The following is a 22019-nucleotide window of genomic DNA, read 5'->3' as shown; positions in this document are numbered from 1 at the left end:
ACCATGAAGGAGATAGAATTTGTCTAAATAAAAATAAACGATGCTTTTAGGTTACCCAACAAATAAGGTGTAGGAAATTATTTGGAACAAACATTTAAAAATACTTAATCTTTATTCATATTTTAACTTAGTACAAAAGGCATGAATACATTTAACATTCATAAATTAATATCATCAAATATGAAACACAGCAAGGACATTTTAAGTTAACATTATTTACAAAGGTATAAAGTTATAAACGAAAACCGTTGAACACTTACAAATGTACATTGAGCTTCTTGTATTTCAATCTTGAAATAGTACATTATTTTCTCATTCATATATTTTAAGACTCGTTCAATATTACTATATAAATATAATTTAAAAAAAGAGTTATACTTAAAAACATTTACACGTGACATTGTTTCTCCTATTTGTACAACCATCAGAATTTTTGTGAGATAAAGACATCAGCCAACTTGTTATATACAGTATTGCCACTCGAAGTCTAGTCTTCCTCCAGGACTTCAAAAGTCAACCTCATCAACACATACCAAGGAGGCAATACAAATTAGTTTGAGCTGTTAGGTGCGCAAGCTCAACGGAACAATATTATTCATAGTTCGCAATACTTACGAACTGGTCGAATTCAATATCACATCTTATCGCTGTTGAGAGTGTTGTATGCATACAACAGCATGATCACTCGCAAAGGGGGGGGGGGCAGAGGGATATGTGTTTTAATGGAGAACAGGTGGTTTTTGCAACTAAATTGTTTATTATTTAAAAGTTTAAAGTCTATACTTTTAAATGAGCAATGTTTGCTTGCAATGCAATGCTTGTATGTAAGCTTGTTATGTATGCTTGCACAAAGATCACGTAAACGGCTTGGGCGATTTCCTTAAAATGTTGCAAAGAATTTATTTCTGGCCTAAAAACGTGTTTACTGCAGTTAAACTTGCCAACAAAAATCTAACTACGCAAAAATCAAATCGAAATTCAAAAATGTTCAACAATGGCCTTATGGGTTGCCAAGTAACCATGTTGGTTGAACAAATAACAATAAAAAGTAAACAAAATAATGTGCATGTGTTTATAAGAAGGAATCCACAGTCGAATAGCAAATTACAAAATACAGTACAAAGGGAAAAACTTAAGTTGTTGCTATTGAGCAAAGATTAGGCTACACTGAATATGACTTTATATAGGTGAAAATAGTTCCGAACAAATACTTATTATTTTACTTGGCTCTCTCCTACTTAATCCTCGAAGTACTAGGCAATTTGCAGCATTGGTTTTAACAGTGAAATAAATATTTAATAATATTATATTTATTTTATGTAAAATATTAAAAATAATTTAAAACAACCATAAAAATAAGTTTTGAACTGTAAAAAAAAATTATAGTTTGCAACAAGGTCTTTTCCCTGTCTCCTAAAACAGCCTAATTTCGAATCACCCCTCCCCCTCAAGAAATAGTTTTTATGCTGGTGCCGTTGTACAACAGGAAATTTGATCACTGCAGAAAAGTAATCATACACACACGGATGTTTTAAGAAATGCTGATTTTGTGTATCGGTGGGTTGGAGGGGTGGACGAGGCGCCCCCCGGGTGTGGTAGAGTCCAGACAAGTGATGGTGGTGAGGACGGACCCTCGGTGGAGGTGAGGAGCAGACCCCCCAGGCACTGACACTCTCTGGAACCCTCCAGCACGAGCCATCTCCAGCGGGTCCTTGTACTTCGCCGCGGTGTTCGAGCACAGCCCGTACCTGGTCAATCATAGGCCTTATTATAATGTTTAGAAATAACTTAGTATGGTTATATGATTGCTAAATTAAAAACTTCAAGAAAGTTTACCTCATAGCTTTGTCTGCTTACTTCTTTGCTCCTCTCGACAAGCGAAAGATCTCATATGCACACAGAGCTATTGACGCACTTAAACGTTTTTTATTTGTACAATAACAATAAAAATTCCAAGTGGGTGCATTTTACGTCTTCATACACTGTTCATAACAATGCAACTGAAATTGGCACATGGGTTTTCGGTAATCAATCACTGAAAGCCATTCGTTAATGAGCAATACCAACAAATACTCCATAAATGTAGGACAATAACCTTTTACAGTATTTTACAGATATGTTTACACACATCTCAATTCCACTCATGATCTGTGTGCTTTATTGCCACCACGGATTGGTTAATGGTATTGGGGTATAAGTGTTTTGTATTAAACAAATAAACCTTAAACTTTCATTTGACATGATAAAATAATCTCGTTTTACATGACACAACAGCTTATGGAAGTCTAAGAGGCTTACTCTATTATTGTGGCTGTCAGCCAATAATTATGTCCTTGGGTTAGCTGCAGCGGTTACATAATGATCACAAGGTCTCGTGTGACCGCCTATTATCTTTGCTCGTGTGTGTATTTACATACTACAACATAGACACTAGAGCCAGCTAGCCTATTTTTGACAGATCTTCGATGCGAAGCTACAAAATAAACTACATCGTTTATTGAGTTCAATTTTTAATATGAAAACATTTTTTCGTCTAATAAGGGCAGTAAATTGATTTTTAAACTAACAAATACCCGTTTTGTGTAATTTGCAAATGATACTTTAGCTTGGTAAAACTAAAGCATATTTTAAAGGAATATAGCTTTAACGTCAGCTTTACAGAATAACAGGGCTATCTTCGTAACACTTTCTGTGAGACTAATCAATTCACAATAGTTACAAAAAATGCTTGATCATTTTCATGAATGATGATCAGAAGAAAATGTTGTTAAATCTTAATAATGATTTTACTCTGTGTTTATTATAGAGAAAAATTTGAGACAATAATTTTGTTTTAGGCCTACCTTTCTCTGCAGTTTAACGTGGCGTAATATCGGAACATCTCCAAAACACAGAGAAGTGTCTCATCACAATCATATTAAAATTTGAGTTCTGTTTTGGCAATCATATTCTCCAATCCCTTCTAATCAAATATATAACTAATTCCTCAACAACTCCTTTTCTATTTTTATAATCTATATATCTAATTCCGTAAGCCCAAAATTTTACAATGAAATTGTGAGCGAACCGGAGGGCGTAGAAAGCTGGGAGGGGTCTCATTTTAAAGGTCTGAGCATGAAATTTTGGGGAAAATTATTCATTTTTCTTAATTATGCACCAAAAGGTTGTGACGGAATAAAATTATTCACATTTAAATAACATGGGAATCTAGGTTATGTCTGCTTTGTTTACATTAAAACATGTGGTTTAACTTTATTTAAAGCATATGGTAATATGTAATATGCATTGTAATATGTATACTAACCCTTAAGAGAGGTTGAACATACCAATTGACTATATAAATTTAATTGCACGATTTGGAATGCCACCACACAAATTAGTTTTAAAAGTTGGTTCAATAGTGATGATCATTAGAAATATGAAGCTAGGGTCTGGATTAGTTAATGGAGTACGATTGGTTGTGTTAGGTATTACTGGAAAAAGTGTTAAGTTAGTAGTAATTACTGGAGTAGGCAAAGGGAACATATTTTCCATGCCAAAAATAAAACTAATATCCACAGATCCTAATATGCCGTTTAAGTTTACAAGGGAAATTTTCACAAAAATTGGCATTTATTTGAATAATTTATCTCCATGTATTTTATCTAAGTGAATTTGTCTATTCAAAGAAATTTATATACATTTATTTAATAGTCATGAAGATTATCATTGAAAATTGTCCTTAGTTGTATTATGATTAGAAAGTTTATATTATAAACACACCGCATGAAAAATCCTTTGTAATTTTTATTTTTAACAGAGCAGACCTTAAAATGCATTATGCAGGTATGTAATAACTATTATACATATTATAATATAGCTTACAATAATGTTAAACGATAATCAAAGTAGGGTAACCCATGGGACTAATAATTTGTACAAAATAATTACTACAATATATACATAGGGGCTACTGAACCTACAAGCCACTAGTCCAATGTAATTTTGTTAATTCTGTGAAGTGGATGAAACCACAAGATTGAGTTATGATGAAAATCCAAACTGCTCCCTCTTGCCCGAAGACTAGGAAAGTATTAAACAATATACCAAAACAACACAACTTGCTGTCGATTTTCGACCTATTAAACTGCCGACTGATATTGATGGTGGCAAGATATATTTTATATAGTACATTAAAATTGATCATAAAAATTCTGTTTAGGCCTACGTATAAAAGTTTAGAATAAACCAGTTTTACGAGTTCGCATTGATTGTGGTTCTTAATATGTTTATAATTACCTGCTGAGGAGGACGAACAGGTCGCGACGGTATTGCTGAGTCAGCAGCGCGTACAGGTACGGGTTGGCGCAGGAGTTCAGAGGGTAGAAGAATACTAGGAGTATCTTAGTGTTTGATACGTCTATGAGTGGATAACCAGCGAGTGCCGTGACGCCAAAGAAGGCGATCGGAGCCCAACAAGCGAAGTCGGTGAAGACTAGGAGTGCCATGCGCTTGGCGACGGTCATGTCTGAACGTGTCAGCGCCGCGACGCTGTCCTGGCCGCCGCGGATGGCGCAGTACATGCGGCCGTAGCAGACCACCACCACCCAGAAAGCCACACCGTTGAATGCCAGCAGCACCACCAAGTACACCAAGTCCCACGGCTTCAAGTTCTCTAATGGAAGGCAGATACTGTGGACAGTCAAGTTTATTTTGATATAACATTGTAGTGCAATTTACATTGTAGATAATATGTAACCAAATAACCCCATGAATACAAGGTAAGGTTCATAAACTCTGATTATAATCACTGAACTGGGTAAGGTAACATGAGTTTTATGTTGTACAAAAAGTAAAGAGTGTAATATATTGTATGCATACGTCCTATCTACATGATTAAACACGAGTGAGACAGACATATCATAAAATAAAGAATAGACACAAAATAGAAGTAGACCACCATCTTTAATTCAATCCCAATACTTGACAGAGCCGGTACCATGTTGCTTGACATGACAACTACGCTTCGGTTTTGCTACTAACGCCGCCTAGGAACTAGTAGTTTATTTGCCCAAAAAGTCTCAACACATTTTAGCATGGCGTGGGTGGTCACTACCCTGTGAATGTATTAAGAAATAAATTAAGTACCATATTGGCAAGCATACCTTGAAACGTATTTATTTATAGAGGCTTTAATAGCCTTCTCAGATGTATATTCTGTGGCTACTCGTGTGCTATGTGGTTACCTAGTCTTGGAGTAGCCGCTGATGCCCAGCAGGGGACAGACAGCCATGAGGAGGGCGTAGGCCCAGCCACACACCATGATCTTGCAGGCGCAAGGTAGGTTCAGCCGCTTGTTGAGATGCATTGCGTATGTGATGGTGTACCATCGCTCTATAGTTATCACGGTCAGAGTGTAGATGGACAGTTGTCTGGCGAACACGGTCAAAGCTCCAGCTACCTGACAACCAAGGCCTGCCAAGCACGGATACGTCTGGTAATAACTATATCCAACTAAGAACTTGAAAGTCAATTAACAAGGTAAAACTTGTGTTTGGACTAAAGATTTGAACATTATCATATCACATTGCCTATTCTCGTCTTTAAATCTGCCTAGAGCTTTATGCCAATGGCTTTCATAGATCCATGCACGTGTTGTAAAATGCTATTGTGAGCTACATGTTGGTTCTTATTACACTTTTGAACAGATTTTAATTGATTCGCTCCCATTGCATTCATTCTATCAGAAAATAGCCTACAACTCGTACACACGCTATTTTTCGATTATTATTTCCTAACAGTAGGCCCTAACACTTTTATAACACATTTTTGGACCAATGAGATACAATTTTAAAGTTACAAATCTGATTTCTTTTTCCCCGTAGTAAAGCTTGAGTTATGACAAACGTGTTTTAAACATTTATCATTTCTTTCTTGGTTCTTAAGTACGAATATTTTATGAAGCATACACTAAATCTATTTCAAAATAGAAACAAAGTTTTTTTCATCAAAGATATAAAAATTTTTTGATTTGATACAATAACGATAAAATAATTTAAGACTGTATGACTTTACTATGAGAGTTACATTCTGAAGTAAATACCATCCTTAACATTTTCCATCAAATATATTACCATTTTGCCAGTCGATGGCATAGTTGAAGTAATCTCCAATAGAGCGAGAGTCCACAGCAGCAATCATCAGAAGGTACAGTCCCATGCAGAGGTCGGCCACGGCGAGGTGGCACATCAGGAACTTGGGCACCGTCATGCGAAACCTACGTGCAACAGGAACTATGTCAAGAGATACACACATCAAGGGCTCCCTCAGAAACTTGTCAAGAGATACACACATCAAGGGCTCCCTCAGAAACTTGTCAAGAGATACACACATCAAGGGTTCCCTCAGGAACTATGTCAAGAGATACACACATCAAGGGCTCCCTCAGGAACTATGTCAAGAGATACACACATCAAGGGCTCCCTCAGGAACTATGTCAAGAGATACACACATCAAGGGCTCCCTCAGAAACTATGTCAAGAGATACACACATCAAGGGCTCCCTCAGGAACTATGTCAAGAGATACACACATCAAGGGCTCCCTCAGGAACTATGTCAAGAGATACACACATCAAGGGCTCCCTCAGGAACTATGTCAAGAGATACACACATCAAGGGCTCCCTCAGGAGCTATGTCAAGAGATACACACATCAAGGGCTCCCTCGCTCCCTCAGGAACTTGTCAAGAGATACACACACCAAGGGCTCCCTCAGGAACTTGTCAACCCCACACACATAAACGGCTCCCTCAGAAACTTGTCAAGAGATACACACATCAAGGGCTCCGTCAGAAACTTGTCAAGAGATACACACATCAAGGACTCCCTCAGGAACTTGTCAAGAGATACACACATAAACGGCTCCCTCAGAAACTTGTCAAGAGATACACACATCAAGGGTTCCCTCAGGAACTATGTCAAGAGATACACACATCAAGGGCTCCCTCAGGAACTTGTCAAGAGATACACACATGAACGGCTCCCTCAGAAACTTGTCAAGAGATACACACATCAAGGGCTCCCTCAGGAACTATGTCAAGAGATACACACATCAAGGGCTCCCTCAGGAACTTGTCAAGAGATACACACATAAACGGCTCCCTCAGAAACTTGTCAAGAGATACACACATCAAGGGCTCCCTCAGGAACTTGTCAAGAGATACACACACAAACGGCTCCCTCAGAAACTTGTCAAGAGATACACACATCAAGGGCTCCCTCAGGAACTATGTCAAGAGATACACACATCAAGGGCTCCCTCAGGAACTATGTCAAGAGATACACACATCAAGGGCTCCCTCAGGAACTATGTCAAGAGATACACACATCAAGGGTTCCCTCAGGAACTATGTCAAGAGATACACACATCAAGGGCTCCCTCAGGAACTTGTCAAGAGATACACACATGAACGGCTCCCTCAGAAACTTGTCAAGAGATACACACATCAAGGGCTCCCTCAGGAACTATGTCAAGAGATACACACATCAAGGGCTCCCTCAGGAACTTGTCAAGAGATACACACATCAAGGGCTCCCTCAGGAACTATGTCAAGAGATACACACATCAAGGGCTCCCTCAGGAACTATGTCAAGAGATACACACATCAAGGGCTCCCTCAGGAACTATGTCAAGAGATACACACATCAAGGGCTCCCTCAGGAACTATGTCAAGAGATACACACATAAACGGCTCCCTCAGAAACTTGTCAAGAGATACACACATCAAGGGCTCCCTCAGGAACTATGTCAAGAGATACACACATCAAGGGTTCCCTCAGGAACTATGTCAAGAGATACACACATCAAGGGCTCCCTCAGGAACTATGTCAAGAGATACACACATCAAGGGCTCCCTCAGGAACTATGTCAAGAGATACACACATCAAGGGCTCCCTCAGGAACTATGTCAAGAGATACACACATCAAGGGCTCCCTCAGGAACTATGTCAAGAGATACACACATCAAGGGCTCCCTCAGGAACTATGTCAAGAGATACACACATCAAGGGCTCCCTCAGGAACTATGTCAAGAGATACACACATCAAGGGCTCCCTCAGGAACTATGTCAAGAGATACACACATAAACGGCTCCCTCAGAAACTTGTCAAGAGATACACACATCAAGGGCTCCCTCAGGAACTATGTCAAGAGATACACACATCAAGGGTTCCCTCAGGAACTATGTCAAGAGATACACACATCAAGGGCTCCCTCAGGAACTTGTCAAAAGATACTCACATCAAGGGCTCCCTCAGAAACTATGTCAAGAGATACACACATCAAGGGCTCCCTCAGGAACTATGTCAAGAGATACACACATCAAGGGCTCCCTCAGGAACTATGTCAAGAGATACACACATAAACGGCTCCCTCAGAAACTTGTCAAGAGATACACATATCAAGGGCTCCCTCAGGAACTTGTCAAGAGATACACACATAAACGGCTCCCTCAGAAACTTGTCAAGAGATACACACATCAAGGGCTCCCTCAGGAACTTGTCAAGAGATACACACATCAAGGGCTCCCTCAGGAACTTGTCAAAAGATACTCACATCAAGGGCTCCCTAGTTTAAATTCTTCCTGAGAGAACTTACAAAGGACCCTACTTGGTTTTGCTGAGTACCCACCTACTACTGCCGAGCACCAGCAGCACGGTGATGTTCCCCAGTAGCGCTGCTACGGCCACGAGCCACACGGCGACCCGGAGGGCCCAGTTGCCCATCAGGTCCTCGCAGGGGTTGAATGCGTCTGGCGCTGGTACACACCGAACCTCCCGGTAGTTCTTGGATAGGTTACCACAAAGAGCCTGCATCCGCCGCCCTGGCTGTACTGTCACTCCTGAACCAACAACACACTGATTAGAGGAGCTGACATGTGCATATTCGGTTTACAATCTACCTTAAAAGTATGAAATGATTAATTAAATACACGTTAATTATAGATCCATAGGCTTAATCTTGAAGTCGCATTTATTTTCATACTCTGGCTTGGATTAAGTACTTTTGACTGAGTTCGGATATTGAAAATTACGTTTAAATGTACATGGATGAAGAGAGTTTTGGGCAAATTGTAAAAAAGGAATGGAAGAATGCAGATCAAAACCACGAGAAAATTATATTTAATTTATAAAAAAAAATATTCCTTAACCAACCCAATTCAAGAATAATTAATTTGCATGGTATTCTAATTAGTAAATCCATGCTAATTGTATTAACACAGTACTTTCTCTATCTTGTCATAAAACGAATCAATTTTTATATCCCAAAGCCATATTTCAGATCATTGAACATATAGTTGGTTAACATCCTAAGTTAAAACATCAAAATGGCACCTATAGGCCTACATTGAATTATGGTTTGATAGTTTTTGTATGACGGGAAACTTCCCTACAACTCTTAAAAAATCTAGAATAAATTTGTTGACATTACAATGCAATCAGTATTATTTAGTTTGTATGTTTGCACAAAACTTAATCATGAGTTTGATTTAAAAACAAAATTGTGAGACAGTTATGTAGTTATGTCAGTTTTGACTAGACTTGGTTTATATAAATCAACTCGGAAAAACAAGAAACTTATTACTCGTGATTCACTATATTTACAGACGTTTGTATACAAATATATATTGCGAGTGAGATGTGTTGACCGTTACATCGTGGTCTCTCAGGTAGACAGTAATTTGATTACTATACAAGTTCATGTGGCGAACATAGTTGAGCAACAGACAGCTACAGTATTGAGTTTGAAACTACAGTAATACTATGAGAATGTCTCTTCTAAAATTTCCTCCGATGCAAAAAAACCAACAATTCTTGTTTTTAGACAATAAAATGCTTAAAAAATAGGACAACAACAAAACATTGTATAATGAAACAGTGTGGAGTTCGTAGAACATCTTTATTTGAACTCGTTTGCTGATATAATAGTCTCTTCTTTTGAAAGACTTATCATTTAGAAGACAACTTTGACATAGCTGTACCGTACCTTTCAATTAGTGAACGAAGAATAAAAAATAATGGTTAGTGCACAATCTATTATCAAACGCAAAATCTATAATATTATAAATGTGATAGTTTGTGTGTGTGTTTGTTTGTTTGTGGTTCAATCACGCACTAACTACTGGATGGATTGGGTTGAAATTTGGCATGATGATAGCTTACATTCCCGATTAACATATACGAATATTCTTATCTCAAAAATCCTTTTGGGCTCCGCCCCAGTGGCTCTGTAGTTCCCCATGTTAACCTTATGAGTATTCATATTTGAAGGGAATTAAAGAATTTAGCTGTTTCAACTAAAAAAAATGGTTCTATGTTATATGTAAAACCATTAAAAAGTTGTAAGATTTACCAAATTTGTGTGATTTTTTTGCATTTATGAAAACCACTTATTTGAACTAAGCAGGAACAAAAAACTGTGATACGCTATGAGAGCTGTCAAAGTAGGATTGTTTACGATTATAATCGTATTTGAATATGTTGAATATGTATAATCGTACATATATGTTTATGTTTTTAATTTCATAAATAATATGTGATATTTTGCAAATTTTTAATAATAAATTATTTTTCTGTATTGTTTAGGTGAAGTGGTAGAACATTTAAACCATAATGCTATCTCCTATTTACGTCTTAAAGAAATGATATTAATTTACTACTGTAGTTTAACAACCAGTCAGTTAGCCAGTTTATTTTGAACTAACAGGATTTATTCAAACAACAATGCTATGTCGTAAGTGTATCAAGATAAAAGAACATACCGTCATGGAACATCCCAAGGTGATCTGTAGAAGTGTGAGCACCCAGACCCCACTGACTGTCCTCTACAGGTCGCGATCCCATAGTGCAGTTCTTGCTAAACTCACGTAGGAACCTCTGCATCAAACATACATTTACAATGCACACAGAACCGTCTTGTAACATCCCAAGGTGATCTGTAGAAGTGTGAGCTCCCAGACCCCACTGACTGTCCTCTAGAGGTCGTGATCCCATAGTGCAGTTCTTGCTAAACTCACGTAGGAACCTCTGCATCAAACATACATTTACAATGCACACAGTACCGTCATGTAACATCCCAAGGTGATCTGCAGAAGTGTCTGGTCCCAAACCCATCAGAGCACAGCTAGTTTCCATCTTAAATTGAAACCACTGTACCAAATATACATAAATAACCAAACCACAATCATGCATGGCTTGTGAACAGTCTGCAGCATTACTTAGTTTTAGAATTATTAAATTTATTGTATTAACCACGATACATGATGATTTCTTCAATATTCTTCAATATTACATTAGTTATCATGAATAATATTATTTTAAATAATAAAACATTTTTGTGATGATTAACGAAGTATTTTAATGCTACATTAAAATATATTCTTTGAATTCTTTGGTGTGAAAGGGAAAATTGAGATCATACGGATGGGTTGGCTTAAGCCATTCATTTTAATTCGCCTAACAAATTCGTTTAATTTTGTCTCTTTACAAAACGTTCCAAACAAACAACGCAAGCGGACGGCCTTGTACGTGGACGGTAAGATGGGTTTTTATACCAATTTGTATAGTTTATGGTTATTTGGTGTAATATTTTTCCCCTACTTTTAACTGTTATACCAACTAAAGTGTAGCAAACTAACGAAATTGTCACTTAATACGTTAAAAAGGCCCCAGACGATTAAATGTCAAGTTATCCACTGTGAAATGTTCCTCTGTTTTTTTCAATTTATTCTAGATTAGGTAAACTTCTAGGTTAAAAATTAATTAATTTATTGCGTTAAAAAGATTGAATGTTGCGAGGGTAACGAAACCGTAACACGAAAGTGCGTTAATTCAGAGTTATGTAAGTGGTGACAGGAACGCAACTATTTATTTCTAAGGCAATAAAAGGTTGGCCTGCAGCTAGCAAACAACATTAGCGTGACGTCACCCAGTGATTGATGGTCCACGGTTAGGACAAACAACGTCTAAATGAGGCGATATTTTCGTTCAGCACACACAGCATCGTTAAATAATATGGTGTCTTGCAACCATCTGAACAAACTTTGTCACGTTATTCAGCAAGTCAACAGAAACAAAAATGTAAAATAACATGTATCATATCTCATTCCGTTTTCGGTATATTTGTCTGTATGTGATCTTTACATTCACAACTCATTAACTGCTTAAACTACATTGTTGAAATTCTGCAAATTTGTTTATGTAATTGACCACTATATTTTCGCTAAATATGAATAAAAACTCTTGAACCGTCTAAAAATGGCGGCCTTTTAAAATATGTGACGCCAAATTCAACGAAACTGTTAATAAAAAAAAATATTTGCAAGATATCAAAAATTTTGTAAATTTCATGCAAAATACAATGATATCTTATAAAGTTAAATTGGACAAAGAATAACTAAGAAATTAATTTCTTCTTTCCGTACTTAAATTTCTCTCTATTTAAACAATGTTAAATTGATCAAACTACCTTTTAACATTGTTTGAATGGAAAAAAAACGGACAGACAGATATACCGAAAACGGAACGTCATAGAACACATGCTATTTTACATTGTTGGTTTCTTTTGACAAGCTGAATAACATGACAAAGTTTGATCATATGGTTACAAGGCACTCTGTAGATAGAGGAATATAGGATCAAAACAATATTAGTAAATAGTTCAAGAGTTGGATACTTTTTAACCTATAAACCTGTTTAGCGTTACACAAATATGTGTATAAGTGTCAGAGTAGCTACTGAGTATGACACGATAAACAAAAATGATTTTACACTGACGATGTTTTCAAACGAACGAAAAACTCTTTCTATTGACAATGATTTTTCAGTAATACTACTCTTAAATGTATAGATACATTTAAGACATAGTATTTAATAACTCAAAATTCTAAACTAAAATTTTTAAGATGTTAATCAAGCTAACACAATAGTATAATATTGTTATGATAAAAGACGTCAAAGACAACTATAAACAGTTTGGAAACATAACAAATCTTTAGACACTAACAATAACTTAATATTTTTAATATAATATATTAAACCCCATATATTATATGGGGTCATGCGTCATTTCATCATGTGTTGAATATCAGTGGTGAAAATATTGTATATTATGAGTATTATCCTTGACTATTGGATACAGAAGTATCCAATATTGTATGAATAGTCAAAGGTATTATGTTTGCTTAATACGATCTTAGAGCTGGTATTGTTTGCTTGCATGTTTATATTATGGATAGTAAATATGAGTATTTTAAATTATGTGAAATCATCGAGGACGTAATTGAAGTATAAGTATAGTTTGTGTATTCATTGGTATAAGATTTGTTTATAAATCATTCCGAGAAGCAGAAATAATAAAACTAGGTATGTTTGTCCATCAACGTAAATGTATTTATCAATGAAGACGTAAAAAAAAGTAGTAAACAATGTCTATGCACTTGGAAAACTATCCATGTAAGACTAAGATTTGTTATACACGTTCGTTCAACCAACGTGTAACAATGTCTAGACTCTGATTAAAGTCTACAAAAGTAGATATCTCACATCCAGCTATTCAGCCTCACAATTGAACAATATTAAGTTTGAGTTGGCAGTAATGAAATCGCTGTCATTGTGCATGATCTTTAAAATCGAAGCTCAAAGCAGACTCCTCTTGATCTACAGTACGGAAATTTGTTAATAAAACCACGTTTCCACCAGCTAATTAATCTCCGATGCTGTTGTTTATTGAGGGGCTTTTAAAACGACTGTATAAATAACTGATATCCCGCAGCATTGCAGGTCTCACAGAGCAGTCGAATCCTTTTAGCGAATTTCCCATATAGGGAATAAGCTATTACCGTAGTACTCATGGTAAGTCCTGGACCCGGGACCGATTTACTTTTTCGTTTTGAGGTCCCTAGAGGCCAAAAACAACATCCGTTCAAATTCATATATATATATATATATATATATATATATATATATACATATATATATATGTGTCCGTTAGCACAATTACTCGAGCAAAAATGATCCGATTTTGATGAAATTGGTACATACGTGTACATTTATTCGAACGAGTATTTATTTACAAATTATTGCGTAGAGCTTTAAAAAACAAATAATTTAGTATATTTAAGCGTTATTATGCGCCTAATGGTTATATAAAAAATAAAAAATAAATTGTAATTTTAAAATTCCCATGGTATTCTTATGGAGAATAAGTCAACTGTTGTAGTTTGCTTGTTTATGAACATATTTTGATACAATTTGGAAAATAAATTAATTTCTTACTAAACTACAGTACCTATTAACATTTTACAACAAAAAAAATTTACCCTCCCTGTTGCAGCAAACCTAAGTACTTGTTAAACTAATTCCATTTAAATAGGGTATGCTCGTCCAGCGTACCTGTGGCTCAGCACGCCCATCAGGTGTCTCGCGGGCTCACCACGCCCATGCGAGGGTGTCGGGGGCTCAACACGCCCGTCCGACGGTGCCGGGGGCTCAACACGCCCGTCCAGCGTACCTGTGGCTCAGCACGCCCATCAGGTGTCTCGCGGGCTCACCACGCCCATGCGAGGGTGTCGGGGGCTCAACACGCCCGTCCGACGGTGCCGGGGGCTCAACACGCCCGTCCAGCGTACCTGTGGCTCAGCACGCCCATCAGGTGTCTCGCGGGCTCAACACGCCCATGCGAGGGTGCCGGGGGCTCAACACGCCCGTCCGACGGTGCCGGGGGCTCAACACGCCCGTCCAGCGTACCCGGTGCTCAACACGCCCATCAGGCCCCACACCGGTGGCTCAGCACGCCCATCCGGCGGGGTTGGGCCCGGAGGCCCAACTGACTTCTCGGTGCCAAACACCCTGGTTAAGTACCCGCCGAATGGTACCCAAGAGGTGGGGGTGAGTACCTTAGCACCCCCATCGGAGCATCTCTCCCCTCCATTGGAGTCATTTCGATGTCTCCGAGTACCTTTGTATCTTTAACCTCAAAAATTCTCTTGGGAGTTAAAAACACTTCTTTACACTCTCCCTTTTCTTCCCAACGAGGAAAAAAAATTCCATCTTTCCTTTTTCCATCACACCGTCATAATGAAAATTCAATTTTTCAAAAGACCATATATCTAAAAAAATTTTCTTCGGCATTAGCCAGTTTCCAAAAAGTGTCCACAAAAATAAAAACTAACACTGAAGTAACTAACTCTTGAAACGAAATGAAGATTCTTCTAACAAAACTTAAAACTGTCTCTTAGTTTTTAACAGATGAAAAACAAATAAAAAATCCTTCTGCGTGACTGGTCTCTCATATTACCTACTGTCGAGGACTGGGTGACCCTTGTCTCTCTGGGTCTCTTCTGTAGTTTATTGCTCTAGAACAGCTACAGTTTCCCGATCTACCCTCGGCTCCACAAAACCTACACGAGGACGGTTTCTTAGGGAGATGACAATCCCTGAATAAGTGACCTGGCTTATCACAATTATAGCATTTAAGCCTTGTGTCTCCATGTCTATAGCCATGGTGAATGTGTCTCTGATCGTAACTATGAGGGAGGTACTGGTCACCCTGTTTTTGCGGTTGAATGCTTGTAGGCCATGGTAGTTTGCCTCTATTCTTATATGCGATGTTTGGATACATGGATTGTGCAGCGTTCATGGGAGGGCGAACATTTTCAGCTGATTGTTTGATGGACTCGTACTCCTTTGCAGCTGTTATTAGTTCGTCAATAGTTTTTATCTCCCATCCGAGTCCGTATAGCTTATACTCTGGGTGCATGTTTTCGTAAATCTGATTAAATTGTTGCTTGGAAGAATATTTTCCATGTCGCCGCATCAGGGTCTGAACACTGATTGCGTAGTCATTAAACAGCTCGTTTTGACCTTGGGTACGTGCTCTTATTTCGGAGTCCAGTTTTTCCCTGTAACGCTGGGGCAGAAATTGGTTTTCTAGATGGACGAGAAATTCACCCCAAGTGTTCCAATACGACTTGTAGTTCCGGTACCAGAGAAGCGCCTTTCCTTTGAGCAACTCTGGGAGAGCAGGTAATAATTCGTCTTCCTCGATATTGTAGGCTTCTCTCATTTCGTTAACTCGTTCCAAAAAGAGAACTACATCCTTATTCCCATCGAAGAATTGGTTCCACTTTCGGACTGTATTGCATACATTAATATTTTCTAAATATTTGTGACTCACCATCTTGGAATCTTCTTTGGTTGGTGATTTCATTTCTGTAGTCTCTCTAGACGATCCTGGTGGTGGGGTAGCTAACGCAGGTCTGTATTCTCCTCTGATGAAACTGCTAAACATACGACGATCAGCTCTCACTGTTCCTGAAGACTGAAGTCCAAATTTCCTTAACTCCTCGACTAATTCCACCTTCTTGAGGGTATAAATCCAACCTGTCCTCGGGTTCCTCTTTTCTTCCTCGACTATACTTCCGTTGTCCGATTCACTGTCAGACGGCATTTTTCTATTCTTCAATAACGTAGTACTATTTACAATATTTACAGGTTCCGGGTCTTCTTTACCCTTTTCAAACAATTCCACTGAAGTCTTCACTTTAGTCCCTGTTCGGGCGCCAAATCTTGTGAGGAAGTTTCCTCCAGAGCACTAGGCCTTATCAAGGGTGGTAAGGGTCGATAAGTGAAAGACTCTGGGTATCTCAAACTTCCATTTTATTCCCTAATATCCTTATCCTAACACATATGTTTATATATACAATATTATATACAGTCTTGATCCTGGGTCCGTAGTCCTCCTACCAGGCAGTGTCTCCGGGCTCGTATTCAGGGGTTGGGCAGAGGTTGGATCAAGTCTTGCTTGCGCCCTTACTGGCCCGGTGGTCTACGACACTCCTAAAAGATATCCGTGTGGGTCCGCGGTCTAGATCCTTGGCACCTTCACCCCGGAATCCTCGGTCCCCTAGCTGCTGCTCTCCACTGGAGACGGTTCTGGCTTTCCAAGCACAGAAGTCAAGCTGGGCCGGTTTAATGTGCTACTGCTCTCCACTGGAGACGGTTCTGGCGTCACTTGCTCAGAAGTTAGCACTCTCTAGGCAGTCTACTCGGTCTGCAGTCCGACGTAAACTCCTTCAACACTTAGCGTATACCTATGTATATGCTTTAAAGGTGGTGGGGGACTCCAAAGTCCTCCCCTCCACCTACGACTACGGACCCGCGGGCTCAACACGCCCATGCGAGGGTGTCGGTGGCTCAACACGCCCGTCCGACAGTGCTGGTGGCTCAACACGCCCGTCCAGCGGTACCCGTGGCTCAACACGCCCATCAGGTGTCCCGCGGGCTCAACACGCCCATGCGGGGTGTCAGGGGCTCAACACGCCCATCCGACGGTGCTGGTGGCTCAACACGCCCATCCAGCGGTACCCGTGGCTCAACACGCCCATCAGGTAACTCGCGGGCTCAGCACGCCCATGCGGGGTGTCGGGGGCTCAACACGCCCGTCCGACGGTGCCGGGGGCTCAACACGCCCGTCCAGCGTACCCGTGGCTCAACACGCCCATCAGGTGTCTCGCGGGCTCAGCACGCCCATGCGAGGATGTCGGGGGCTCACCACGCCCGTCCGACGGTGCCGGGGGCTCAACACGCCCGTCCAGCGTACCCGTGGCTCAACACGCCCATCAGGTAACTCGCGGGCTCAACACGCCCATGCGAGGGTGCCGGGGGCTCAACACGCCCGTCCGATGGTGCCGGGGGCTCAACACGCCCGTCCAGCGTACCCGTGGCTCAACACGCCCATCAGGTGTCTCGCGGGCTCAACACGCCCATGCGAGGATGTCGGGGGCTCACCACGCCCGTCCGACGGTGCCGGGGGCTCAACACGCCCGTCCAGCGTACCCGTGGCTCAACACGCCCATCAGGTAACTCGCGGGCTCAACACGCCCATGCGAGGGTGCCGGGGGCTCAACACGCCCGTCCAGCGTACCTGTGGCTCAGCACGCCCATCAGGTGTCTCGCGGGCTCAACACGCCCATGCGAGGGTGCCGGGGGCTCAACACGCCCGTCCGACGGTGCCGGGGGCTCAACACGCCCGTCCAGCGTACCTGTGGCTCAGCACGCCCATCAGGTGTCTCGCGGGCTCAACACGCCCATGCGAGGGTGCCGGGGGCTCAACACGCCCGTCCGACGGTGCCGGGGGCTCAACACGCCCGTCCAGCGTACCCGGGGCTCAACACGCCCATTAGGCCCCACACCGGTGGCTCAGCACGCCCATCCGGCGGGGTTGGGCCCGGAGGCCCAACTGACTTCTCGGTGCCAAACACCCTGGTTAAGTACCCGCCGAATGGTACCCAAGAGGTGGGGGTGAGTACCTTACCACCCCCATCGGAGCATCTCTCCCCTCCATTAGAGTCATTTCGATGTCTCCGAGTACCTTTGTATCTTTAACCTCAAAAATTCTCTTGGGAGTTAAAAACACTTCTTTACAAAACAATGACATAATTGTAATACATTTTTCCCCACACTATGATGTTTTTAGCTGTTTTACATACGTTAACTGGTGGATGAAAGTTACGTTTTGCTGGCCATGCCAGATGTCGTCGTCATTAGGGGACCGAGCAGGTTTTTACATCCCTAGGGCATCGATCTCTATTACTACAGCCCTAGGGCCGCAAAATCAGCTGCCCGCTTACTTTCTCAAAACATAAATCAGTATCCATAGCATTGCAATAGAACTGTTTTATTGTCACCGCTGCCTAGCAACTATTTATTATTATTTTTGCTGATTCCTCAAATTATTTCTTCACATAACCTTAAAGTTGTTGTTGTGTAGACTATCAGTGTGCATTATTATTGTGGTGAATATTGGTAATAGGGTATAGTCTGGTGAAAAATAGTGTTCCACGGAACGAAATGGTTTTGCAGCTCTCGGTCGTTTTAAGTTCTCGACTTCGTCTCGAACTTAAAAAAACTATCTCGAGCCGGCAACACCTAATTTTCGGTCCTAGGTACGAAATATACTATTAGATGGCAGTGATTTATGTTTAGTTGTTGAATATCTTTGAACAACGAATTCCACATTTACAGTTACCTAAGTAGACTATAAAGGTCGTAGTGTGTTTCGTAAAAAAATACTGAAGAAGCTACATAAACTTAATAAAAAACCAAGATGGCTCGCTTATAAACACTTATATCTTTATCACTTGACACAGTTACGTTAGTTAGGGTGTCTTTTAGTCTAGCTAAATGACCCCATTAAAGTGTTTTACATACGTTTAACACTTTATCTGTAATGTTTCAGACACTGCTAAAAGTCGTTCCATCAACAAACCCACACTTAATCAATGATCTACAACAAGATAGTATAATATATAAATAACTGATAAAACAAATTAATTCTGCAACATGATAACATTGAAACTTGGATATACTAAAAAGCGGAGATAATAAAAAAATAGAAAACCTCATTTAGCATTTATTAAGGTTTATCAACATTTAAGGCTTATGCAGTTTTATACAATGTTGCCTTAGGGTTAACATGAATAAATTGTGTTGAAATATGTAGTTAATGTGAAAATTGACGGTGTTATATTAGCTTGATTTCCCAACATATATTATCTTTAAATATTGCCCTTGTACTGCAACTTATGAATGGCTTAAAATCTTGAACATTTTTCATATATAAGGCTATCTTTCAAGTGGTTGTAAGTATAATAGTGTGTTTTATTGCTATTCAATCATCGTATGATATGGGGTTTGGATTTGTCTATTTGTTTTTCAGATGCAATTTGTGACATAATTTCCATTTTACACAAACAAACAGTGAAATCCTACATACTGAAATGTAGCAATATAAGCGGAAATAATCTGTGATATGATAGGTAATGGTTGTAACTGCAATACCCAGTTACTCAGATGAAGGAGCCATAAAACTATCGGCTAGGCCGTAACCGTATCGACCCTGCACCGCGCACCAGTGCAATGTTCTTGTACGTAATAGGTTCAACTGTTAATGGGTCTAGCTACAGCTGTATACCGTTGGCAGCTTCAAAACAAGCCAGTCGTGTTTAACCAATGCACTTTCAACATAGAATACGTTTAACCAGCGTAAAGTTCATGCAAATCAAGTTTTTAACTTTGTGGACAAGGAGAAGACTTAAACTATATGTGTTGCTAAAATTAACTTGGTAAAAATCTGGAAAATACCTCAGTCTTGGTAAAAATATTATGGACATTTGAAGAAGATTGAGGGAAATAAATCGTGATCATAAAATGTTTCTATTCGTATCTCAATTCTTTGTCAAATTTTTTTAGCGGATTTTCCATATAGGGAATAAGCTGTTAACGGTGGTCTCATGGTTTAGTAAATTAAAACATAATTAACACAACTGAATTTATTGAACTCACAAATCAGACTAAACTAAAAAGTAAACAAAACATAATAATGTAAACAGTCATCTGACAGATGTTATAAATAAAACATATGGACTTATTTCTTGATACATAACACTCCTTCCCCCGTTAGGTAGTCCTTCAGATATGCCGGTGGTCGACGGATACGAACAGGTCGAGGACTCATGCTCATTGAAGTGTTTTGGGAGTTTGATCTAGAGACACGTGACCGAACAGGTTGTGGACTCGTGCTCATGCTAGTGGAGTCTTGAATTAAACCAGAAACGTTGAAACCAGCATCTTCTTGATGAGGGTTAATTGAACCTTCTATACCACTAATAGTCCAGTCAATGAATGATCCAAAAGTAGGTGTAGAGTGCGTGAGCAGGTAACTAAGCGATTCCTTCAGAAACTTGTTCAGGGGGCTTAGGGTGTTAACATACCAAAAGTCCTGACTCCTAGGTGGTGAGCCAGGGGGTAGAGGGGGGAAAAAGGGGGGGGGAAAGGTACGCATTTTGGGTTTTTTGATTATATATCAAAAACTATCAACTTTTTGTATACTATAGTAAATTATAAAATTGAAGAAGATTAAATTTTCTAAAAGAAAAGTATATAATGTGTTTATTTTGGTTCAACAGATTACGAGTTATAACTTATTTAATTGATATCTTATTAAAATACTCCTTCCATAAGAAATACATGTAAATTAGTATGCGAAATGGGGCGAATCCTATCCGCCCAAAGGAAATATAACTGATATTCTGGAAATCTTGACAAAATTTCCAGTAATTTGACACTTAAATCATGAAATTTTGTCAAAAATTAAAGCGAGGGTGAGGGTTTAAAAATGGGATGATTTAAGGTTTTTTTTATATTTCCAATAAAAAAACACCAAAACTCGACATTTTGTTACCTCGCCCTCGCCTTAATTTTGGATCAATTTTAATGATTAAAGTGTCAAATTACTGGAAATTTTGTCAAGATTTCCAGAATATCATTTATATTTCCTTTGGGTGGATAGGATTCGCCCCATTTCGCATACTAATTTACATGTATTTCTTATGGAAGGAGTATTTTAATAAGATATCAATTAAATAAGTTATAACTCGTAATCTGTTGAACCAAAATAAACACATTATATACTTTTCTTGTAGAAAATTTAATCTTCTTCAATTTTATAATTTACTATAGTATACAAAAAGTTGATAGTTTTCGATATATAATCAAAAAACCCAAAATGCGTACCTTTTTCCCCCCCTTTTCCCCCCCCTCCACCCCCTGGCTCACCACCTAGGAGTCAGGACTTTTGGTATGTTAACACCCTAAGCCCCCTGAACAAGTTTCAGAAGGAATCGCTTAGTTACCTGCTCACGCACTCTACACCTCATTCCTTGACTGGACTATAAAGGAATTGCGAGATTGTTGCATCACTGATGGTCGCATTGGTTGTACGTCTGGTGTTCTCATCATAATAGGATTGCGAACCATTGATGGTGGTTGCACTGGAGTGATATGATGTGCTTCTGGTGTTCTCATTTGAATAGGATTCTGGAGTAGTGGGTGGAATGGTGGGTTTACTGGAGATTCAGGATTATCCAAGTGTGAGTTAGTAGATGCTTTTGATGTTTCTGAGCGAGGTCTCAATTGGTCA

The 22019-nt window shown here is 39.5% G+C and overlaps 1 protein-coding gene across 1 annotated transcript in view; it reads right to left on the bottom strand.

Annotated features, from left to right (window-relative positions):
- Positions 1 to 1530: 1530 nt before the first annotated feature.
- The window catches only part of LOC129002095 (thyrotropin receptor-like), a 43607-nt gene continuing 23118 nt past the window's right edge, over positions 1531 to 22019 (bottom strand). Inside the window, exons 9-14 of the mRNA XM_054429635.1 lie at positions 10801 to 11065; positions 8670 to 8880; positions 6114 to 6256; positions 5226 to 5454; positions 4279 to 4671; positions 1531 to 1748 (exon numbers count right to left, since the gene is read on the bottom strand). Coding sequence (XP_054285610.1) covers positions 1532 to 1748; positions 4279 to 4671; positions 5226 to 5454; positions 6114 to 6256; positions 8670 to 8880; positions 10801 to 11065 — 1458 coding nt within the window. The 3' untranslated portion in view covers position 1531. The remainder of the gene's footprint in view (positions 1749 to 4278; positions 4672 to 5225; positions 5455 to 6113; positions 6257 to 8669; positions 8881 to 10800; positions 11066 to 22019) is intronic.

This window comes from Macrosteles quadrilineatus, unplaced genomic scaffold (assembly GCF_028750875.1).
Source record: "Macrosteles quadrilineatus isolate MER2022 unplaced genomic scaffold, UCM_ALF_1.0 Scaffold_1__1_contigs__length_201487025, whole genome shotgun sequence".
In the NCBI taxonomy this organism is placed as follows: domain Eukaryota; kingdom Metazoa; phylum Arthropoda; class Insecta; order Hemiptera; family Cicadellidae; genus Macrosteles; species Macrosteles quadrilineatus.
The sequence above is the reverse complement of the archived record's forward strand: the minus strand, read 5'-3'. Positions and strand labels throughout refer to the sequence as shown.